This window comes from Pagrus pagrus (assembly GCF_965226575.1).
Source record: "Pagrus pagrus genome assembly, chromosome: 16".
NCBI lineage: Eukaryota > Metazoa > Chordata > Actinopteri > Spariformes > Sparidae > Pagrus > Pagrus pagrus.
Window position 1 is genome coordinate 5,287,784 of NC_140200.1, and position 18,114 is coordinate 5,305,897.

The window sequence follows — 18,114 nt, forward strand, 5'->3', positions numbered from 1 at the left end:
TTGTGTATGTAAAACTCTTAATACAGACGAAAGTGACATCGGTGTGCCAGAGTGTACCATGCAGCAGAAGTGACCAGATGTACAGCCATTAGGTTGTGCCTGTACAAATGTTTACATCAATGAATTTTGGTCATTTAAATAAGTTTTTTTCTGCGTGTTTTAGATGTTTTCCTGCTCCAACACACCTGATTCAAATGTTCAGCTCGTCATCTGAAGCCTGATAACCCCCCATTTATTTAAATCAGATTTGTTGGAGCAGGAAAAGATCTAAAACATGCAGGGGCAGGGCCCCCCATGGACCAGGATTGTAAAACATTGACTAAGAGCAGCCATACAAGCTGCCTAAACATATTATTCAACATGTATTCTTACTTAGAAGTCAATGACAGGTATTTGCATCCCTCTTACCTTGTGCGACTCTTTTAGCCGCGGGGGCAGGTTGTCCCGTATCCTCCTCATGGCCTGCAGAGGGGGTTCGTTGAAGTAAGGGGGCTCTCCGTCCACCATCTCGATCACCATGATGCCTAAAGACCAGATATCCACCTGGACACACACGAGAACATTCATTACGATCAACACAGAAGAATTGGGAGGTCTCTCTGGCTCATGTTCTCGAGGAGTTTCAGTGTGCGTGCCGTCCTCACCTCGGTCCCGTAAGGTAGTCTAGAGATGACCTCTGGTGCCATCCAGTAGGGCGTGCCCACGAGGGACTTCCTCTTGGGCACCTCTTTGGAAACTTGGGCACAAAAGCCAAAGTCTGATAGCTTGATCTGCAAACACACACGGACACCATGGAGCCTTCAGGATACACTCGTACAGTAGAGATCGTATTAGTTCAGCACCTCTTTGTCTGATGTCGAGAGGTGCACTGACCCATTGTGATGAAGAGCCTTTATGGAAGACACTAATCTCCCATATTAGTGGTTAATTATCCTAAAATTAATCACGTCTTATCAGCTCGTTAGGAGGCATTAGGCGGGATTTAATTACTGGGGCACGAGTGGTAATTGATGATGATGAGTTTCTGGCACTGGCTGTTGACGAGTGGCGGGAGTGGCACCCGTGGAGAAGGTCAGCGAGTGTGTGAGAGTGTGTGAACAAGTCTAGTAGCACTGGTTATGAACACCTGGGGTATTAGTAAGACTCAGTTTAAATGGGAATGAGTAATATATCTAAACACACCTGGACACACACAGACACACACACACACACACACACACACTCATCATGTGCACCTACCCTGCCGTCACTGGTCAGGAGAATGGAGTCGCTCTTGATGTCGCGGTGGATGACGCCCTGTGTGTGCAGATAGGACAGAGCCCTCAGCACCGACAGACACACTGTGGCGATCTGCTCCTCGTTCATCCTGCGGGGAGACACACACACACACACACACACACACACACACACACACACATACACAACATCAGCAATGACTATGACAGCAGACATATTGAAAGGCGTTCTACAAGCTTTTAAAGATTTAGGGACCGTATATAAATCATTAGGGCAGCCAGAAAGAGGGAGGGATTTATCTGGAGGTTGAGATGAGGTTAGTCTTTGACTTTTCAAATGTATTTATTCATTTGTTTATATCTGCAGATCCATACAGGGTTCCCACTCTTTTCTAGAGATTATTTTCCAGGACATTTTCAGTGGCGATCTAGCCGGTACGACTGTCGGCCCATACATTAATATGTTCCTTAATTAATCAATTTATAACCCCGATGCCTTTTTCTCTTGTGAATTACAGTGTATTATCCGTGGCAGCCTGAACATCAATAACTGAATAACATGAACACAATAATAAAAATACAAAAGAAAAAAAAAGAGAAGTCTCTTAAAATGAACAACTCACTGGTTTCCTTTTAAGAAAAATCTACATTTTTGTAATATTATACAGTATTTTTGTAGTTTTGGGGAGTTTAAATAATGTTCCAGGGCAACACAAGATTTTCCAGGAAATTATACTTTTTCTCTCATTTTCCCTGACTGGAAAACTGCTCAATTGTTTTCAAGGTTTTCCAAGACGAGTGGGAACCCTGCCACGTATTATTTCTTAAACTTGATTTTTGTTGCATGCTGAACACTAAGTTTGATGAAAAAAAAATCCCCATGGTAAGTCAGAAAAAATACAAAATTGTGAGATAAAAACTACAAATTATAAAATAAAAAGTCAAAATATATCACATAAATATTAATCAAAAATTAATTAAAGTTTTCATATTTTTTCTGTATATGTACTGATATCTTATTAAACTTTTCTTATTAAACAGTTTGTAGTTTAGATTTTTAATCCCTGTATTTTCTTTCTCTGTGGGTTTGAGCTTGAATCATTACAAGCATTTCCAACAAAATTACAACAAAACCACCAATAAACCAACACCTATAGAAGGTGTAGCTCAATATTTCACATATTAACTTTTCATTGGTACTGTTGTTGAGGTGACAGCACAAGTTCAAGTTCGCAGTCGTTCTGAAGAGATTACAGTCGAACACAATGAAGACGGAGCGGAAATATCCCCGTGTAGCCTGCAGCGGCTGTAGCTGCGATGTGCAGAGCAGGCAGGAGGGTCCCATATGGAGAGCCGGGGCGATGCAGTGCGTCTGACTGAGCTCGCACAGAAACTCACGGCTCCACTGAACATTAACATCTAGACCCAGCTGGCCGGGCCGTGCTGTGTGTTTATGAGCGTGTGTGCGCACATACAGTACATGTGCAGGAGTAGAGACACGCTCGTTTGCAGGCAGAGACCAAAGAAACATGCATTTGTGTTGTGCATGTAGATAAAGTACGCACACGCAGCCATACATGCTCTCTTTAACTCTTTCAACACAAACACACACACACACCTCTCTTTATCTCATCGTCTAAAATAATCTTCTGTTAGATTACAAATTTACAACACGAGAAACAACCCCCAGGCAACACACACACACACACACACACACACACAGACGCAAACACTGCAGCAGATTTTATTGTCACACATGTACGCATTTACAATCACGAGAGATAAATGAGCCTTCTGCTGATGGGAAAACAACTGGCTAAGTCAAAGTGATCGGGATGGAGGAGTGCGCGCAAAAACAATTCACCTTTTACCTCCTTCACTTCAACACACCCCCTCCATCCCTCACACACACACACACACACACACACACACACACACACACACACACACACAGACAGAACAGAAAACAGGATCACTGGAATAGAAAATTGTTTCAAACACAAAGTGGAAAAACAATTTTAATGAGCCAGTAGAGGTTGCCAAGGGGAGGAGAATTACACACGCAGCTACGTGCACACACATATATATGGGTTTGCACTTACACTGGATAAAAACCTCCGTGAAGTGCAGCTCATTAACAAACTCGAAAGTGTAATTGAAATTTGAACGTGAGGGAAATAGTCCGCGAACACGGACGACCGTTCTGCCGCTGCTGACTCGCCTGTGTGTTAGATGCGTGTGTGTGTGTTCATGTATCCGTGTGTGCGTGACCTGATGAGGCTTGCGCAACGCGAGGCAGGCAGCAGTTATTTCCTCAACAAAAGGCTGAACAGAAATAGCACGGAGCTTTCACCTGGACAGATATAGCAGGAATGACCGAGAACAAAACTGTCCTGTTCCTTGAATTATCACCTTTCTTTGTGTTCTATAACGTCTGAATCGTGAATCAAGTGGTCAGTTTATGTGGTTTAAAAACCAAAATACATTTTGATAACAAGATGTTAATGATATCCAGCTGCTGAGCTCCATTTCACAAACATGTTTTTTTTTTCCAACACCAGTTAAAATATTGAAAAACACACAAAAAAACACACATTTACTTAAAATTCAGCAGACTCATCAAAAAGAGAAAATGGGAGAGTTAAATGAGATAACATGTGTGCCCAATAATATCCTCTTTATTTCCATTAGCACTTATAAAAGCACTCACGGGCATACTGAAACTCTCCCTCTCTCCCTCACACACACACACACACACACACACACACACACACACACTGAACACTGAACACACACACACACACTGAACACACACACTGGCAAACATCTGTGTGGGAAGACTGTTCAGAATACTTCACGGTAGCAGCGGTGCTCAGCCTCACCAAAGCGTGTTATTAGCATCCGACACCGCGCACAGCTAATGCTGACACTCCACGCAAATGACTGTAATTAAACACCAAGCGCAAAGTAAGCTTAAAACAATGAGGCGGCAGCTCAGAAACACGACTCAACAACAGAGAAGCAATTAGGTAAAAGTTGGAGAACAATAATCCTCAAACTATCAAACGCGGGACTGAATTGCTGCCCATCTGTCCCGCTCGTCTCGTGAAATCGTTCATCGTCGATAAAACGCTTGATGGTTACCAGTTAAACCCGTTTGATGTCACCGCCGTCACCAGCACATCCCATGGATTCAGTCATTCAGATAACCATGGAGGACTTCTAACATACGGTTGCTACCTCTGTCTTTTTTTTTTAGCATCAGGAATATATCCATCTCTTAATTTTTATTTTTTCATTGCTTTTAGTTCGTACCAATCTTCCTGCATACAGTCTGTCCAAAAAACAGCGATTATAGGCCTTTAAAGGAATAGTTCGTTATTCTGGTACATTTACTTTTTTTGCCAAGAGTTAAATGAGGAGATTGATACTACTTTCATGTTAGCACAGTTAGCTTAGCTTAATATAAAGACTTGAAGGTGGGGGAAACACCGGCTCTGTTCAAAGTAACAAAATCCACCTACTAGCACCTCTTAAGCTTTAATATGTACACAAAATGAAGTGTAGTCTCTGCTGGTTGACTCTTATCTTGTGGATTATATCCTCATGTCTCATGTTTTACTTTCCACTTCCTGTCTTTGTCTGTTTTCCTGACCTTTGTCCTGCTCACCTGTGATCCCTTAATTAATCATTCCTGTGTATCTAAGCCTGTGTTTTCCTTATAGCCTGTTCCCTGGTCCTGTCTTCCCGTCGTGTTTTACCTACTGGTTTGTACTTTGTTTTTTGCTCTTGGATTACTTTTTGCCTGCCTTTTGTTGCTTGTATTTTGTATTTTGGACTTTGGACATCAGCTGTCGTTAAAGCTTGCTTTTAGTTTTTAAACCTGCCTGCCTCTGTGTTCTGGCAACCTCATGAAAACTTGTCATTTTTACACGTAGAGGTGCTGGTAGATGGATTGTTTTCTTTTTGGACAAAGCCACGCTTACTGTTTCCCTGCTACCAATCTTTATGCTAATCTAGGCGAAACTTATATACTATAGAATTGACTATTTATAGTGTATAGCTTAAAGAATATTATAGATCCAAGATGAAACTGACTGAAGGGTGGGACTGAGAGAAAACGACACAAATCCGTTTGATGGTTCAGCACCACAGAGAGCTCCATGGATTTATCAATCGACAGCACATTTAGGCTGCAGATCATTCAGAGCCGTGGTCAGAGTCATAGATTCAGTCCTGCACAAACCTCAGTCAGATAAAGGATCAATGAGTCAGGCAGACTGGACAAACATATTCAGTCAAACAACTGCACTCTCTCTAATTCTCGGGGCGTGGGGGGGGGGGAGGGCAGGTTAACAGGGGGGATGAATTTTTGGTCATTTTCACAACATGGCGTCAACCCTGATACAGTCTACAGGATAAAGTACTATTCTGTAGCTGGTCTTAAAAACATTACACTTATTTAAAATTCATTATGATTGGTTGCTGCTTGCAAGTAGTCCTTAAAAATGTTTTTGATCGCCGTCTTCTAACTCTTTTACGTCTGCTGTTGTTGCTCTTTGACAATTTCCACATCCTTTTTGTGGGTTTTGTACGCTGCAGTTCTTGGTACACTTCAGTATTTCCAAGAGAGGTTACCTGGTGTGAGTCACGATGTCAGTGAGTGCCCCGCCCTCGAGAAACTCCATGACGACCCACAGCTCGTCCCCCACCAGGTAGCTGTTGTACATGTCGACCACGTTCTCGTGATGGTAGTCCCTCATGATCACCACCTGAAACACACACACACACACAGATAAACACAAGGATTATTTATTTACTCGTTCAGTTTCTACTGACACGATGAGCTATCACAAACACAGGCCTATAAATTATATATTCAGACACGGAAAACACTGCATGTATGCCTTTATCCATGTAACACAGCTGTCATTATTGTTATATCAATTGTTAAAGGTGCATTACGTAGTTTTGGGGAATAAATTGTAATCAGAAGAGAAAGATCTTCATTTACTGACTTTTTTTGTGTCTAAACAAACTAAATAAACAAACTCTCTTCATTTTTGTGAACAAAATATCATACTTTGTTTATATGTGGCGGACCCTGCCACCTTTCCAGCTTCAAACAGTGTTCTTGGGACCGCGACAACAGCTTGTTTATTCACTTATGGAAAAATTAATATTTTTGAGTTTGTATTATTATAAACATCCCCTTTAAAATTCAATACTGTATTTGTATCGATACATAAAATCACATTTAAGGACGCTCGTTAAACATGTTAAAAAGAAATATACTATGTAAGTAATTTATAAAAATGTGCTCATATAATTGTTTTTATTTATTAATTTAACTTTCCATTGTCTAATCTGAACATGTTCTGGGGGCTTAACTATAAAAGGGTTACATTCAGAAATTAATAGGATTACACGAAGCAAATTAGTTCCCAACTGAACACCCACGTCTGTGTTCACTGCACACACATGCTAACATACATTCAGTACATACGTGTCATTCTCTCACCCCCCTACACACACACACACACACACACACACACACACACACACATGCACACACAGTGCTAAAATAGAATCAGTGCAATATAGCTCGATAAATGAAATTCACAGTTGTCCCTTTACTCAATTCTCATTTTTCTGCTAAACGAGCAATCACAAGTTCATTTTTCAACAGTTAGCAAACCGTGAAAAGAAACAGCTATGAATAATTTTCTCGCAGAGGGTTTTTCAGTCTGAGCGGTACTTAATATTTTGGTAAAAAATGAAATTAAAGATGCAAAAATATTCTCGTGGTTTGATTACCATGGATGTGTGTCAGGGAAATAGAGGCAAACTGAAGCTGCGGTTTTGCTTTCAGATGGTGAGATTTGTTTCTCTCTGTTTGGCCCTAATGTTAAACCAGATTCGCCTCTACTGCTGCTTGTTTGAGCCATCAACAATCTGAGTGGGTGTTTTTCATTTATCTGGGTCAAACTGACCTGAAGTAGCAGCATCCAACCCTTCAAATGAACAAATACTCGCAAACAAAACCAGAAATCTGGGTTTGAGGTAAGTGTGCTGCAGTTCCTGTCAGTCTTTCACACCTCATTAAAGAGCAGCTCTCTCCTCTGCTGTTTCCTGAGGTCCATCTTCTTCACGGCCACCTGCTTGCCGCTGTGCTTCTCGCTGGCGATGCACACGATACCTGTGGAGCCCTCTCCGATTTTTATAAAGCTGTCCAGGTATTCCCGAGGGTCGCCTGTAGGCCAACACGAAACATAGCTCAATTTTGACACACACCAGAAACACACACTGAAATGTGTATGTTCAGTGTCGCTTTTTTTAAACATCCATTTCTCACCTGGGTTGACCACCAGCTGGAGTGCAGCTCTGAACTGCTCATGAGAGACTCTGGAGGGTTGAGTGTCGGAGCTGGACCCCCAGGATGGAGGCGGGTAGGCCCCCGGGGGGATGTAAGGTGACGAAGGCTGTGAATAGGCCCCCTGTGTTTAAAAACACACACATACAGAGTGTCAAAGAAACGGAGAGAGGGGCTATATGTAACTAAACTACATATCATCGAAGTGAACGCAGTGAACATACTGTACCTGAGGGGTGTAGGGTGGGCTGGGCTGGGAGGGTGGATGGTGGTAGGGTGAAGGTTTGTAATGGTGAAAGACTGGAGGGTAGGGCAGGTGTACTGGGGGGTAACCAGGCGGCTTGGAGTGGCTCTGCGGTTGCTTGAAAGGCCCTCGGGGGTAGGTGTCACCGCTCAAAATCTGGGGGCTGCCGTCACGTAACGGACGCTCATAGTCACCCTGGAGAGGAGAGCACAAGGTTATTTGACTGGTGGATATAAATGCAAAGAAACAACAGTGAGGCTTGTGTGCACTGTATGAACTACTGTGTTGGATGCAGCAATGTGAATGTATGACCACACACAAAACGTCAGCTCTACTTCCAGGTATGTCTGCAGGTACATTAGCCCTCGACAGCCCTAACAGAGGACATTTAGTCCACAGGACAGGGACCGTACATTATCATTACCACCCCACAATGCTCCTCAACTACTCCATTCATCAACCAGGAGCCCGGGGAGCACCAGGATCTGGGACACACCTCTTCTTTAGGATCCAAGAAACACCTGAGACTCCTTTAAAGCAGTGCGGGAGCATTCGTGCTGGTGTACACACACACCGACACACACAGGGAGAGTGCAGAGCTGAAGCAAAGAGGCCTAATAAAAGCTCAGTTATATGAGTCAGCTGAGCTCGTCTGACTCATCATAAGCCTGGTGTACACACACACACACACATACACACACACACACACATACAGAGATACACACAAACCTTAAGGAGAATCTCAACACAAGTGACCACAACAGTAGTGATTTCATCAACGTCTACTGTCATTGTGTTTATAAAGATGGAGCCTGATCATAGATCAATAAAAATAGGAAACAGATGGAAAATGCTGGTGGTGTTACTAAAATACAAACTACATGGCAATTTTTGTGGCGAGTAAAGTCATCAAATAGTGTCTAAAAAGTAATATAATCAAAATATTTTGACTTTTGGATCACTTCAAAGTCAAACATTGAAAATATTACACCTTTACATAATTTTAACATTTGACACATTTTTATTGACACAGTCAAAAATGTCTACGCTGATGATAATAATTTATTTTTCATAATCTCAACGTTTGTCATTTCAATTGCACGTAATCGTAATTTCGGTAAAGCCAATAAAAAACCTTAATTTAATTTCTAAGCACACGTTTTTCTTCACTTCAATCACAGCACACACAACAAGATATGACGATAACCTCAATTGTTTAAAATAAAAACTGTTAAATTTCATGGATCAAGGAGGTTTTTTCAACATTTCTGTTTATTTCTGAGGGAATAAAGCATGCATGTTAAGGCATATTAAAGTGGCTGGTATCTGATGATTTGATGCTGGTAATGAACAAAAATCTGCATCTTGTGTATTTAAATATGTATTAATTGTTATTAGATCAAGCTTGATTGAATTAAAGGGGATTGCTGTGCCTTGGCGGAGGTATGCGCTCTAATGGCTAAATATCAATACCTTAATGTGGACTGAACAGCACATACAGAGCACTACACAGACAGTACTGGATCAAGCTGCCTCCACCCTACGGAGAATAAATTAAATTACCTTCGCCACACCTCCCGACAAATGCTCTTTAACCAGCGTGATTCTTTTTCTCATAAATTCTCAGGAGATAATAAAAAACCTCCTTCTCTTCCTCTTTCCATTTATTTGTTTCCCTCTCACCACACATACTGTACACACACACACACACACACACACACTCGTGGATAGACAGGGCAGGAGGAGGAGGAGCCCTCATGTGTTGGGATGGTGTATAATTACATGGTGTGAACTCTTTTAATCAATCACTCTCAGGCAGGTGTAAGGGTGGGGAAGTGGGGGGGGGGGCTGCGCTGCTGGGACGGCCCAGTCTCGCCTCCCCCTACCCCCCCCTATCGTTGGCCGGCACCGCTGGCTGGCTGTCAGCCAAGGGTCTCCTGATCCATGTTGGTTAAACGCGCATTAATCTGAGTTTGGCAGGGTAATCAACAACCTAACTCAACTGTGAAATTGAATTCCGCGGTGGAACATCGTTCGGCCAGTTTTATGCTAAGGCTGCAGAAAGGGAAAGTGCCGCAACATCAATTTGTCACCGAGAGCTGCGGCACTGAGCTCGCACTCGCCACAAAACACAGCGAGAGAGAGAAAAGAAAGGAGAGAGAGAGAGAGAGAGGGAGTGTGTGTGTGTGTGTGTGTCGTCTGTGTGTGGCCAAGTCTCCGTGCTGTCTACTGTTACATCCCCACCGGCTCCCAACAACAGCAGGGAAAAAGAAGGATTTACTTCAGCGGTGTGAGTGGGCTGAATGAAGGAAAAGAGAAGAAAAGGCAGAGAATACGAGAGGAGAGAGAGGGCTGGGTTTGTTACAAGGTCCGTGAGCCGAGAAGAATAGTGATTCTTAAGCTGCCAGATGATTCCTTGTTTTTCCTTTTTTTTCCTCCTCTCCTTCTTCTTCTTACCACTGCTGCAAACATCACAAGGCAAATTAGGCTGCATTTATTCCTCTGCCAGCTCCTCACTATGGCCTATATTTGATTTAGAAATACATAAAGCATCGAATCAAATATAACGAATGCACGATATAGTCTGATTTTTTAAAGCATTTTTAGATCAATGCACAAGCTCTGTTACGTCTTAAATTCCTTACACATACTGTACATTTTTTCAGCAAAGCAAATGTGCCTCCTCGAGCACGACGACTCAGCAAGTGGTCATAATAAACTATACGTAAGAAAAAAAAAATTGACCTTCTCCCACATCACTTCCAATCCTGCTACTCTTGCATTCTCCGTGGCAGTTTTTTTTTCTATGAGTGGCTATTTACTGAAGCGTGCAGGTTAAATGGTTTTTCATCAAGGCACCCTGGGATCTACATCAGCAAACCCAGTTATTCCTCTCAGCGAATGGTCTCACCATGTGTGAAGGAATGGCTGGTGCAGTACACACACCTGTATAATGGGTCTAATGGGGCACTGAAAGCTTCGGAGAATGATATAAAGAACATATAAAGAAATGAGATGGGGACCGCCTTATCTTTCTGTTACCCCTGCTGTTGCATTGACTAGCAGCGTCTTTAGCCTCCTACAACTCTGTTACCTGTTCTACAATCCTCTACTGTAGCAGTTCTGTATAATAAGTAAGCTACAAAATAATCACCGTGTGTAGCTTACACTGGAAACATATGGTTACATTACACAGGCAATAATGCGTGGAAGGTTTGTTTGCTCTTGTCTGTGGAGTCTCTTGGGTATCTCAGTCTCTCCCACTGCTCCACTGGAGCACATCTGAGGCTGCATCACACTCTCCAAATGCCAGCATCCAGTGCAGCTGCTTCATGCACGAGGGGAAGCTATAAGCTATAAAACATGATTTTAATACTAAGTCGTGTTTCTGGGCAATTTTACTGACACTCAAATCTGTAATGTATATTTACTCTAAAAAGAAATCTCATTTTCTCTCTATTTTATCGGCTATTGGCAAAGTTTATTTCTTCCTTGAATCGGCTTTCTGAAAACTTCTTTATTTATTGTTGCCAGCTTGTTAGAAGCATCCATTATACAGGGATGTGTAGAAATGTTGAGAATCATATCACTGACTAGTTTTGTTCTCTACACACATCAGACTGTGAGTAGCCTCTCTGCATCATTTGCAAACGTAACATACCGCTTCTATGCAGATGACACACAGCTGTGTAAATGCAATTATTCTAGCAGTTTAGCTCTGTGGTTGTAATTATAATCATAGTTTCAGCCTGAGAGCGGTGTGGCTCACCAAACTCAGATCGAACTGTAAAACTAGGCAGTCCTGACGAAATTAAAGATTCTGTTACTGCATTGCATATTTCTTGCCTATGTTATCTGAAACATAATGTACTGTTCAGCTGTGATAGAGACAGTTTGTGAACAGGAGACAGGACACTAGCAGGAGTGTTTAATCCATTGTGGTAGTTGTGAATACCACAGGCAATTTTCTCTGTATTCTTTGGTCATTTAGCACAATTTTTATAAATATCTGTGTCTTTATACTGCAAAGACAGCCCACCTTTAAGAAAAGACCATCTTTGTAGTATTGGTAAAAATACTAAATCCATATTCTCTTGTGAATTACTCTGCTAAGTGTACTTTGGTGACCAGAATTTAGTAAAATACTCTTTTTATTATTTGCACATTTTCATGGTTCATATCATTTGATCATAGTTATAGCACACAATTAATTTGAAAAATGCTGCAAATTATTATACAGCTTTTGCCAGTTCTGCTCTCATGTAGTCATACTTTTAGTTTTAATCATACTTCTGTTTGAAAAATCACTGCGAAAGTGCCCTCTTGGATGCCCCTGTGGTAGATAAAACATGATAAAGTGCCCTCCAGGGTGCCCTTTCAGTGGACAAAATGAAGTACTCTCTCTTCATACTATAAATTTATCATGACTTTCTGTGGGCTGGTGTCCCCCCACATACATGTGGTGCCCTTTCTTATTTTTTTTCGCCCCTGACCCTCAAACATCCCGAGTCTGTCACTGCTGCTACAAATTTGTACTTTGATTTTATATCTGGTATTTTATTTTTCACTTTGTTCCAGCCCTGTCTCTGTCTCTCCATTCCTTTGTGGCTCTCTTTGTACAGTCTCTGTAACTCTTCATGTAATTAAGAGTTTTCTGGTTGATTGGGCAGCATGAGCATTAATTGATCTGTGTACTGAAGAGGGGTAATTCTGTACGTGACAGCCCCTGCCTCCTTCATGAAAGTGTAGATTAACAGCTGACTCTATCTGGCAGGAAGGCCAGAAAACAAATGTTCAGCGCGAGAATGAGAGAGACTTAGAAAGATGGGGAGAGAGAGGACGAATGAGAGCGAGGAAGCACTGCAGGTGGATGGGAGGTGAAGCTAAATGTGGGGATACATCTGTGTAATTTTCTCTGAAATGTTTCGACAGGCTTGTCAGGGGTGTGTGGAGTCCTGTGTGGAAACATATTTCCTAGACAGCAACTGTAGCCGTTGGGTAGCTTATACAATATGCTCTGCAGTTTAGAGTAAACACTGTGGCAATTTTCCAATCCCGTATTGTCAAACCATGTCATAGACCCACCGGTCAACCATGTCATGTTTGGCTCTGCCCACTGGTGAAAACAATATGGCAAGCAATAATAATCAAGCAGCGTCTGGTTACTATTTCAAAATAAATGCACCAAAACTGCTTGGTTACGTTTAGGAAAGCATTACTGTTTGGCTTAAAATAACTACTTCGTTAATAGTCACCACTGACTATTGGCTTCACACAGCGTTCAAACCGTGAGTGAACGTTTCATGACTGACCAACCCATCTAACCCCAACCTCCTTCCTATAAGTACTTCCTGGCTATTTATACTACGTTCACCCTTTGCACCTTCATACACCTTTAATTTTTTGTGCCTTGGCGTGCTTAACCGTCACACTCAAAAGCTGTCCTCTAGTGGATTGGCGGATCAATTACATTCTTTGGCATGCGACTGGGCTGTAGTTTCATAGATGGATAAAATAAATTATGACTAGGATGCAAACTCTTTGTGTTTGGTGTAGTTACCTTGGTTAAGGTCTGTGAGTTGGCCAGACTCTCTGAGAGGCGAGGGTAGGTGTAGGAGCTGTATGGGTGGGCCTGTGGAGGGTTCTTGAAAGCTCCGCTGGCTGCATAGGGGACATTTGGCTCCTGCAACCCAGAGCCTGACCGAGATCTCTGCCTGATAGCTGGTGTGGGGCTGGTCTGTGTCACATAGGAGCTCTTGGGTCGCTTGTCGTACTCGTCCCGCAGGCCACCATAACTCCACTCGCTGTCTGGGTAGTTGATCTGCTCGCTGTGCAGCGAGGCACGGGATGGCGTGCCTACTGAAGTGTCCCTGTAGTCCTGGCTGGACGAGCCACCCACAGACGCCCGATAGTAGCCGCTTGAGCCCACCCCACTCCCCACCGTGGAGGCCGCCTCATCTCCCGAGCGCCCTTTGCTCTCCAGGTAGGTGTGGTAGTCCGGGGGAAGTTTGCCATAGTCTGATTTTTGGGGCATGGCGTCCGGGTAGAAAGGGCTGCGTATGGGGTGTGAGTGACCATTCTGCTTAGTGAATCGATAGTGTCTCCCAACTGCCCAGTCCCCATCTACGGAGAGGCCTGGCCTGCTGGGATCAAGAGAGAAGTCCCTGCTGGAGGTGTCTAGGTCACAGGAGTAGCGGGAGTAGTAATGATTGAATCCATTCTCTTCTGGGGCGTTGGGATGACCACTGCTGGAGGGTTTGGAGCTGCTTCCAGCCTGGTGCGGGCCCGGTGGACTCTCCTTACGCAGGGAGTTGGAGCGCGTAACTGAGATGTTGTCAAACTCCTCCAGAAGGCCGTTGATGGATGCATCTTTGGGTGGCCGGTTCCCTCGAACAATGGTCTACGAGAAGAACAAACACATTTACACTTAACATACAAGAGAGTCCGCTGCCTGAGAGCTTGATGGAGACAGCCCTGATACTTTGGGTTGCAGTACATTCAATTTCAGTTGAATCATTCCAGGCTGAAAACTGAATGAGATGAATTGAAATTCCTCTGAGATCAACTTTGGTCAACGAAAAACAATTTTCAGGCAGGAATTTCAATTCATGTGTATCAGGGCTTTGTGACAAGTATGAAATTAATCATCACTTGCAATAAATGAATGTTTGTATTTGTCATCTGAAAGAATGGCAGGCAATAATCCTACACAACCACTAGTCGTTGTGAGTTGGGATGCAGCTAGAAAATGCATGGAGATAAATGGCGGGATACCACAGATGCTAAAAAGAAACCACTGGTGGATTGAAGGAGCTAATTCCTGCCCCATTTCCCTCGCAACAGATTAGCTTCATTTTCAGTGGGCTGATCAGGATACATTAATAGTCGTGACGTTTGGTTTAGCGCTCGTGAGGTGCGTGAGCAACACCAGCGCGCGCCTGACACACACAAAACGACGAGAGAGCGAGGAGGAGAGAGAGACTGAACACACATGCTCACATCTGCTTCAAAGCGAAGGCAGCTTAAACATCAGGGGTGCTGCTTATCCCCTCCTACCTTGTGTTAAGCCCTTTACACGGATGTGTCGTGAGTCATGGGGAACTGGTGCTACAGCAGCACTGACTGAACTACACTGCCGTTTTTGTGGTGTGGACTGCCAGGATTGCCACCTCCATACAGTGAAAATCATGCGAGTGATGGCAAAAGCCAGACGCACAGCTTTTATCTACCTGTCTCTCTTCCACTTAGACATAACAGGAAACGCTGCATTAGAACAATGGAAACATGTTGCGTGACTGCTGAGTGCTGAGAGGAGGCCAAGCTGAAGGGATTATTATTTGAATTTTCAAACTTTAACATAATCTATCTGAGAGCTTTTTGTGATGATCAAACAAAACGGAAAAAAATGTATTTTTGTCCGTGCTTCAGTGGGGTTTTTACTTGCATTACAGACTCTAAGTACCTCGAGTATCAAATCCATCCAGTCAACATCTTTTCATTTGTTATATTCTGCACAATCCACAAGCGGTTGTTTTACAAATGCGAGCTTTTACATCACCACTTTCCATTTCCCTCCTTGCTTTTACCTGGATTAACATGCTCTATGTGCTTCATGGAAGTGCCCATCATACTTTAGACGTTTAGTGTATTTGCACCTTGATGTTTTTATGGTCTCAGTCAGTTCTCAGCTCCCTACGCACAAAAATTACCCACCCACCTGTCAATGCTAACTCATGTGGCTTTCACAAGCTTGCAGAGATTCTAAAAATGTTATTTCCTTGAAAATTAATGGGTTTGTCAAAGCTGTAACAATCATGGAAAAGAATTAAAGTGAACTGGATTCAAGTGGCTAGATTAGATGCCTGTTTCACAGGGACAGTGGTTTGATTCCCAATAGGGCTGCCATTGCTGGAGATGTACTGCCAGCACATTCTCACTCCCAATGGGTCAATTATGGAGGCTTAGTCAGTGGCCCAATGCTTCAAACTATGACACTGTAGATATCCCTCTAGTGTCATTTCTTGAGGCGGCCCTCTAGCATAGTAGTATAAAGAGTGAGAGAAGTCCACATCAGTAGCTGGTTAGGCTGGATGAGTGGGTCAAACACAGGACTTCCATCTGGGAGACTTAAGATCAAATCCTGTGGGAAACCAAAAGTCAAACTTCACTTGTTTTTGATTTACGTATCGTAAATGACGTGCTTCTTTTAAGCTAAACCATGATTTTGTCCTGAACCTAAACCAACCGATTCACAACGTTAACACTCCAAAACTCATAATATGTTAAATGTTTGCCTGCAAGCTTCATTTTGATATTCTAACCAGATGATGTATATATTTTATTGCCAACTTCATGGCTGTGCACTGCACTATAAAACTGATGCTAGAGGAATAAGTAGAGCGTCATGGCATGAAGCTCAGGGCCGCTGACCAAAGCTGCCATATTTGACGAGCTGGGAGAGAGAACATGTTTGTACATGCTAGTTTGAGAGAGCTTTCAATAGTAACTCTCACATGTAGACTTGTTAGTCTTTTCCACCTCTGAAGGTGTTTTGCTGAGTCCGACACTTAAACCCAACAATGTCACATCAGCAAGTTCTTTGACACCCTTTGACAGCGTCGTGCCTCGCTGTCTGTCACACAACTGTCATACTTGTCTCCGCTGTAGTTGGTCCATGTCACATGTGCTGAGGCAGAGTCTCGGAAAAGCTGGGATAATCATCAACTCTCAGCAACATTGTGCTGACACAGGGATACATCCAGACTCCTTCTCTGAGCTACCTGCAAACCACCACTGCCTTCCTCTCATCTCATTTATCTATGAGATTAATTGTGACTCAACCAGGCTACCACAGTTATTAAAAGTAATACTATCACCTATTATTATGGACATTCTCTTTTCCTTTTCATTCAGCCAAGAAGGAATGAGCTTCGCCGATAAGTAGTCGGTTGGTCCTGACTGAATATCTCAAAAATATAAAATAGATTACCATGAAATGTTGTATCGACATTCATCTTCCCCTGAGGATGAACCTCAGTGTCTTTGATGATCCTCTATCCATCGTGAAGTTGACGTTTATGATTCAGAGGGAACTATCTTGACACCTATCGGGTGGATTTCTCAAATATATTCAAGGTCCCCAGATGATAAAGTCTGATAGCTTTTGTGAGTCCCTGACTTTCCTTATCAGTTTGCCCAATACTTTGGTTTTATGACAAAATACCTGCTGGATCAAGACCGTCCCATGAGCCTCAACTGCACTTTAAGTTTAATGATAATTAGAAAATACAAGCATGCTAACAGGCTGAACCTGGTAGAAATATTATCTGCTAAAACTCAGCGTGTTAGTATTGTTACTGTGAGCATGTTAGCAAGGGGAAGTTAGCGCTTAAAGCACAGCAAGGAAAACACCCTTATTCTGACAAGGTGGTTAGCTGTTGTGCTAGCACTGGTATATTTGCAGCCACTGTGCCAAAAGTTTGCTAGCAATTCAAATAATAAGTTGGGGTGCAATGCTAACTAACCGTTTTCTTCCTATTTCAACTCTTAGTTTCATATCTCTTCTGATCTGTACTTACGCGCTAGTTGTCCCTTTCATGATGCTTTTTCTAACAATCTGAATGCAGCAGTTTCAGACTCAAACAAAGCCTCTGCACAAGCCTTTCTTATTACTACGACTGTTTCTTTCACACATCATCTCCCCCTTCTATTTCCTTACTTGGTGCGCCTCCCCTTTCCCTCTTTAACACTCCAGTTGCTCTCCTCTGTTTGAGAGCTATAGGCTGCTTGGTGCCGTGACCTGGAACCCAAGGTGAAATGGCCTATAAAAGCAGTGCGCAAAGTCTAGCTGAGAGGCAGAGGCTGCAGGACGGATGGTCTTTTAAACAGGTCGGTGAGTGGAAATCTATCATGCTCCGGACAGATGTTGCAGTGCACAGAGCAGGCTCGGTCTGACATAAAGAATCATACACTCATGACAAACACACTTTTGCTGCATTCTCCTCAAAAAGTAGCTGCAAATTGTTGTTAACCAATGCAACTAAGACCGCTACCAATAATTATTTCTGCTGCTATTGTCACGAGAATTACTCTCACACTTCCTCTAAACTGTGCTGTGCGTGATGCGCTTTGTGTGAAATCGAAAATGAGGCCAAGTCACATCATGTTACGCTACGTGGATGCTGGTGATTCAGAGCTAATTCAATTGGCATACAACAGTAGGGAGTGTCAGTTATCTAATAAAACATCATCATCCCCATTTG

The 18,114-nt window shown here is 42.8% G+C and overlaps 1 protein-coding gene across 8 annotated transcripts in view; it reads right to left on the bottom strand.

Annotated features, from left to right (window-relative positions):
- pak5 (p21 protein (Cdc42/Rac)-activated kinase 5) overlaps positions 1 to 18,114 on the bottom strand; it is a 75,216-nt gene that overhangs the window by 2,285 nt on the left and 54,817 nt on the right. For 5 of the 8 annotated variants that reach the window (XM_084377763.1, XM_084377761.1, XM_084377760.1 and 2 more), the window contains exons 4-10: positions 13,413 to 14,252; positions 7,838 to 8,047; positions 7,334 to 7,732; positions 5,874 to 6,007; positions 1,240 to 1,366; positions 645 to 770; positions 409 to 543 (exon numbers count right to left, since the gene is read on the bottom strand). In XM_084377763.1, coding sequence (XP_084233889.1) covers positions 409 to 543; positions 645 to 770; positions 1,240 to 1,366; positions 5,874 to 6,007; positions 7,334 to 7,732; positions 7,838 to 8,047; positions 13,413 to 14,252 — 1,971 coding nt within the window. The remainder of the gene's footprint in view (positions 1 to 408; positions 544 to 644; positions 771 to 1,239; positions 1,367 to 5,873; positions 6,008 to 7,333; positions 7,733 to 7,837; positions 8,048 to 13,412; positions 14,253 to 18,114) is intronic. The other 3 variants (XM_084377764.1, XM_084377765.1, XM_084377766.1) reach the window with 1 other exon arrangement.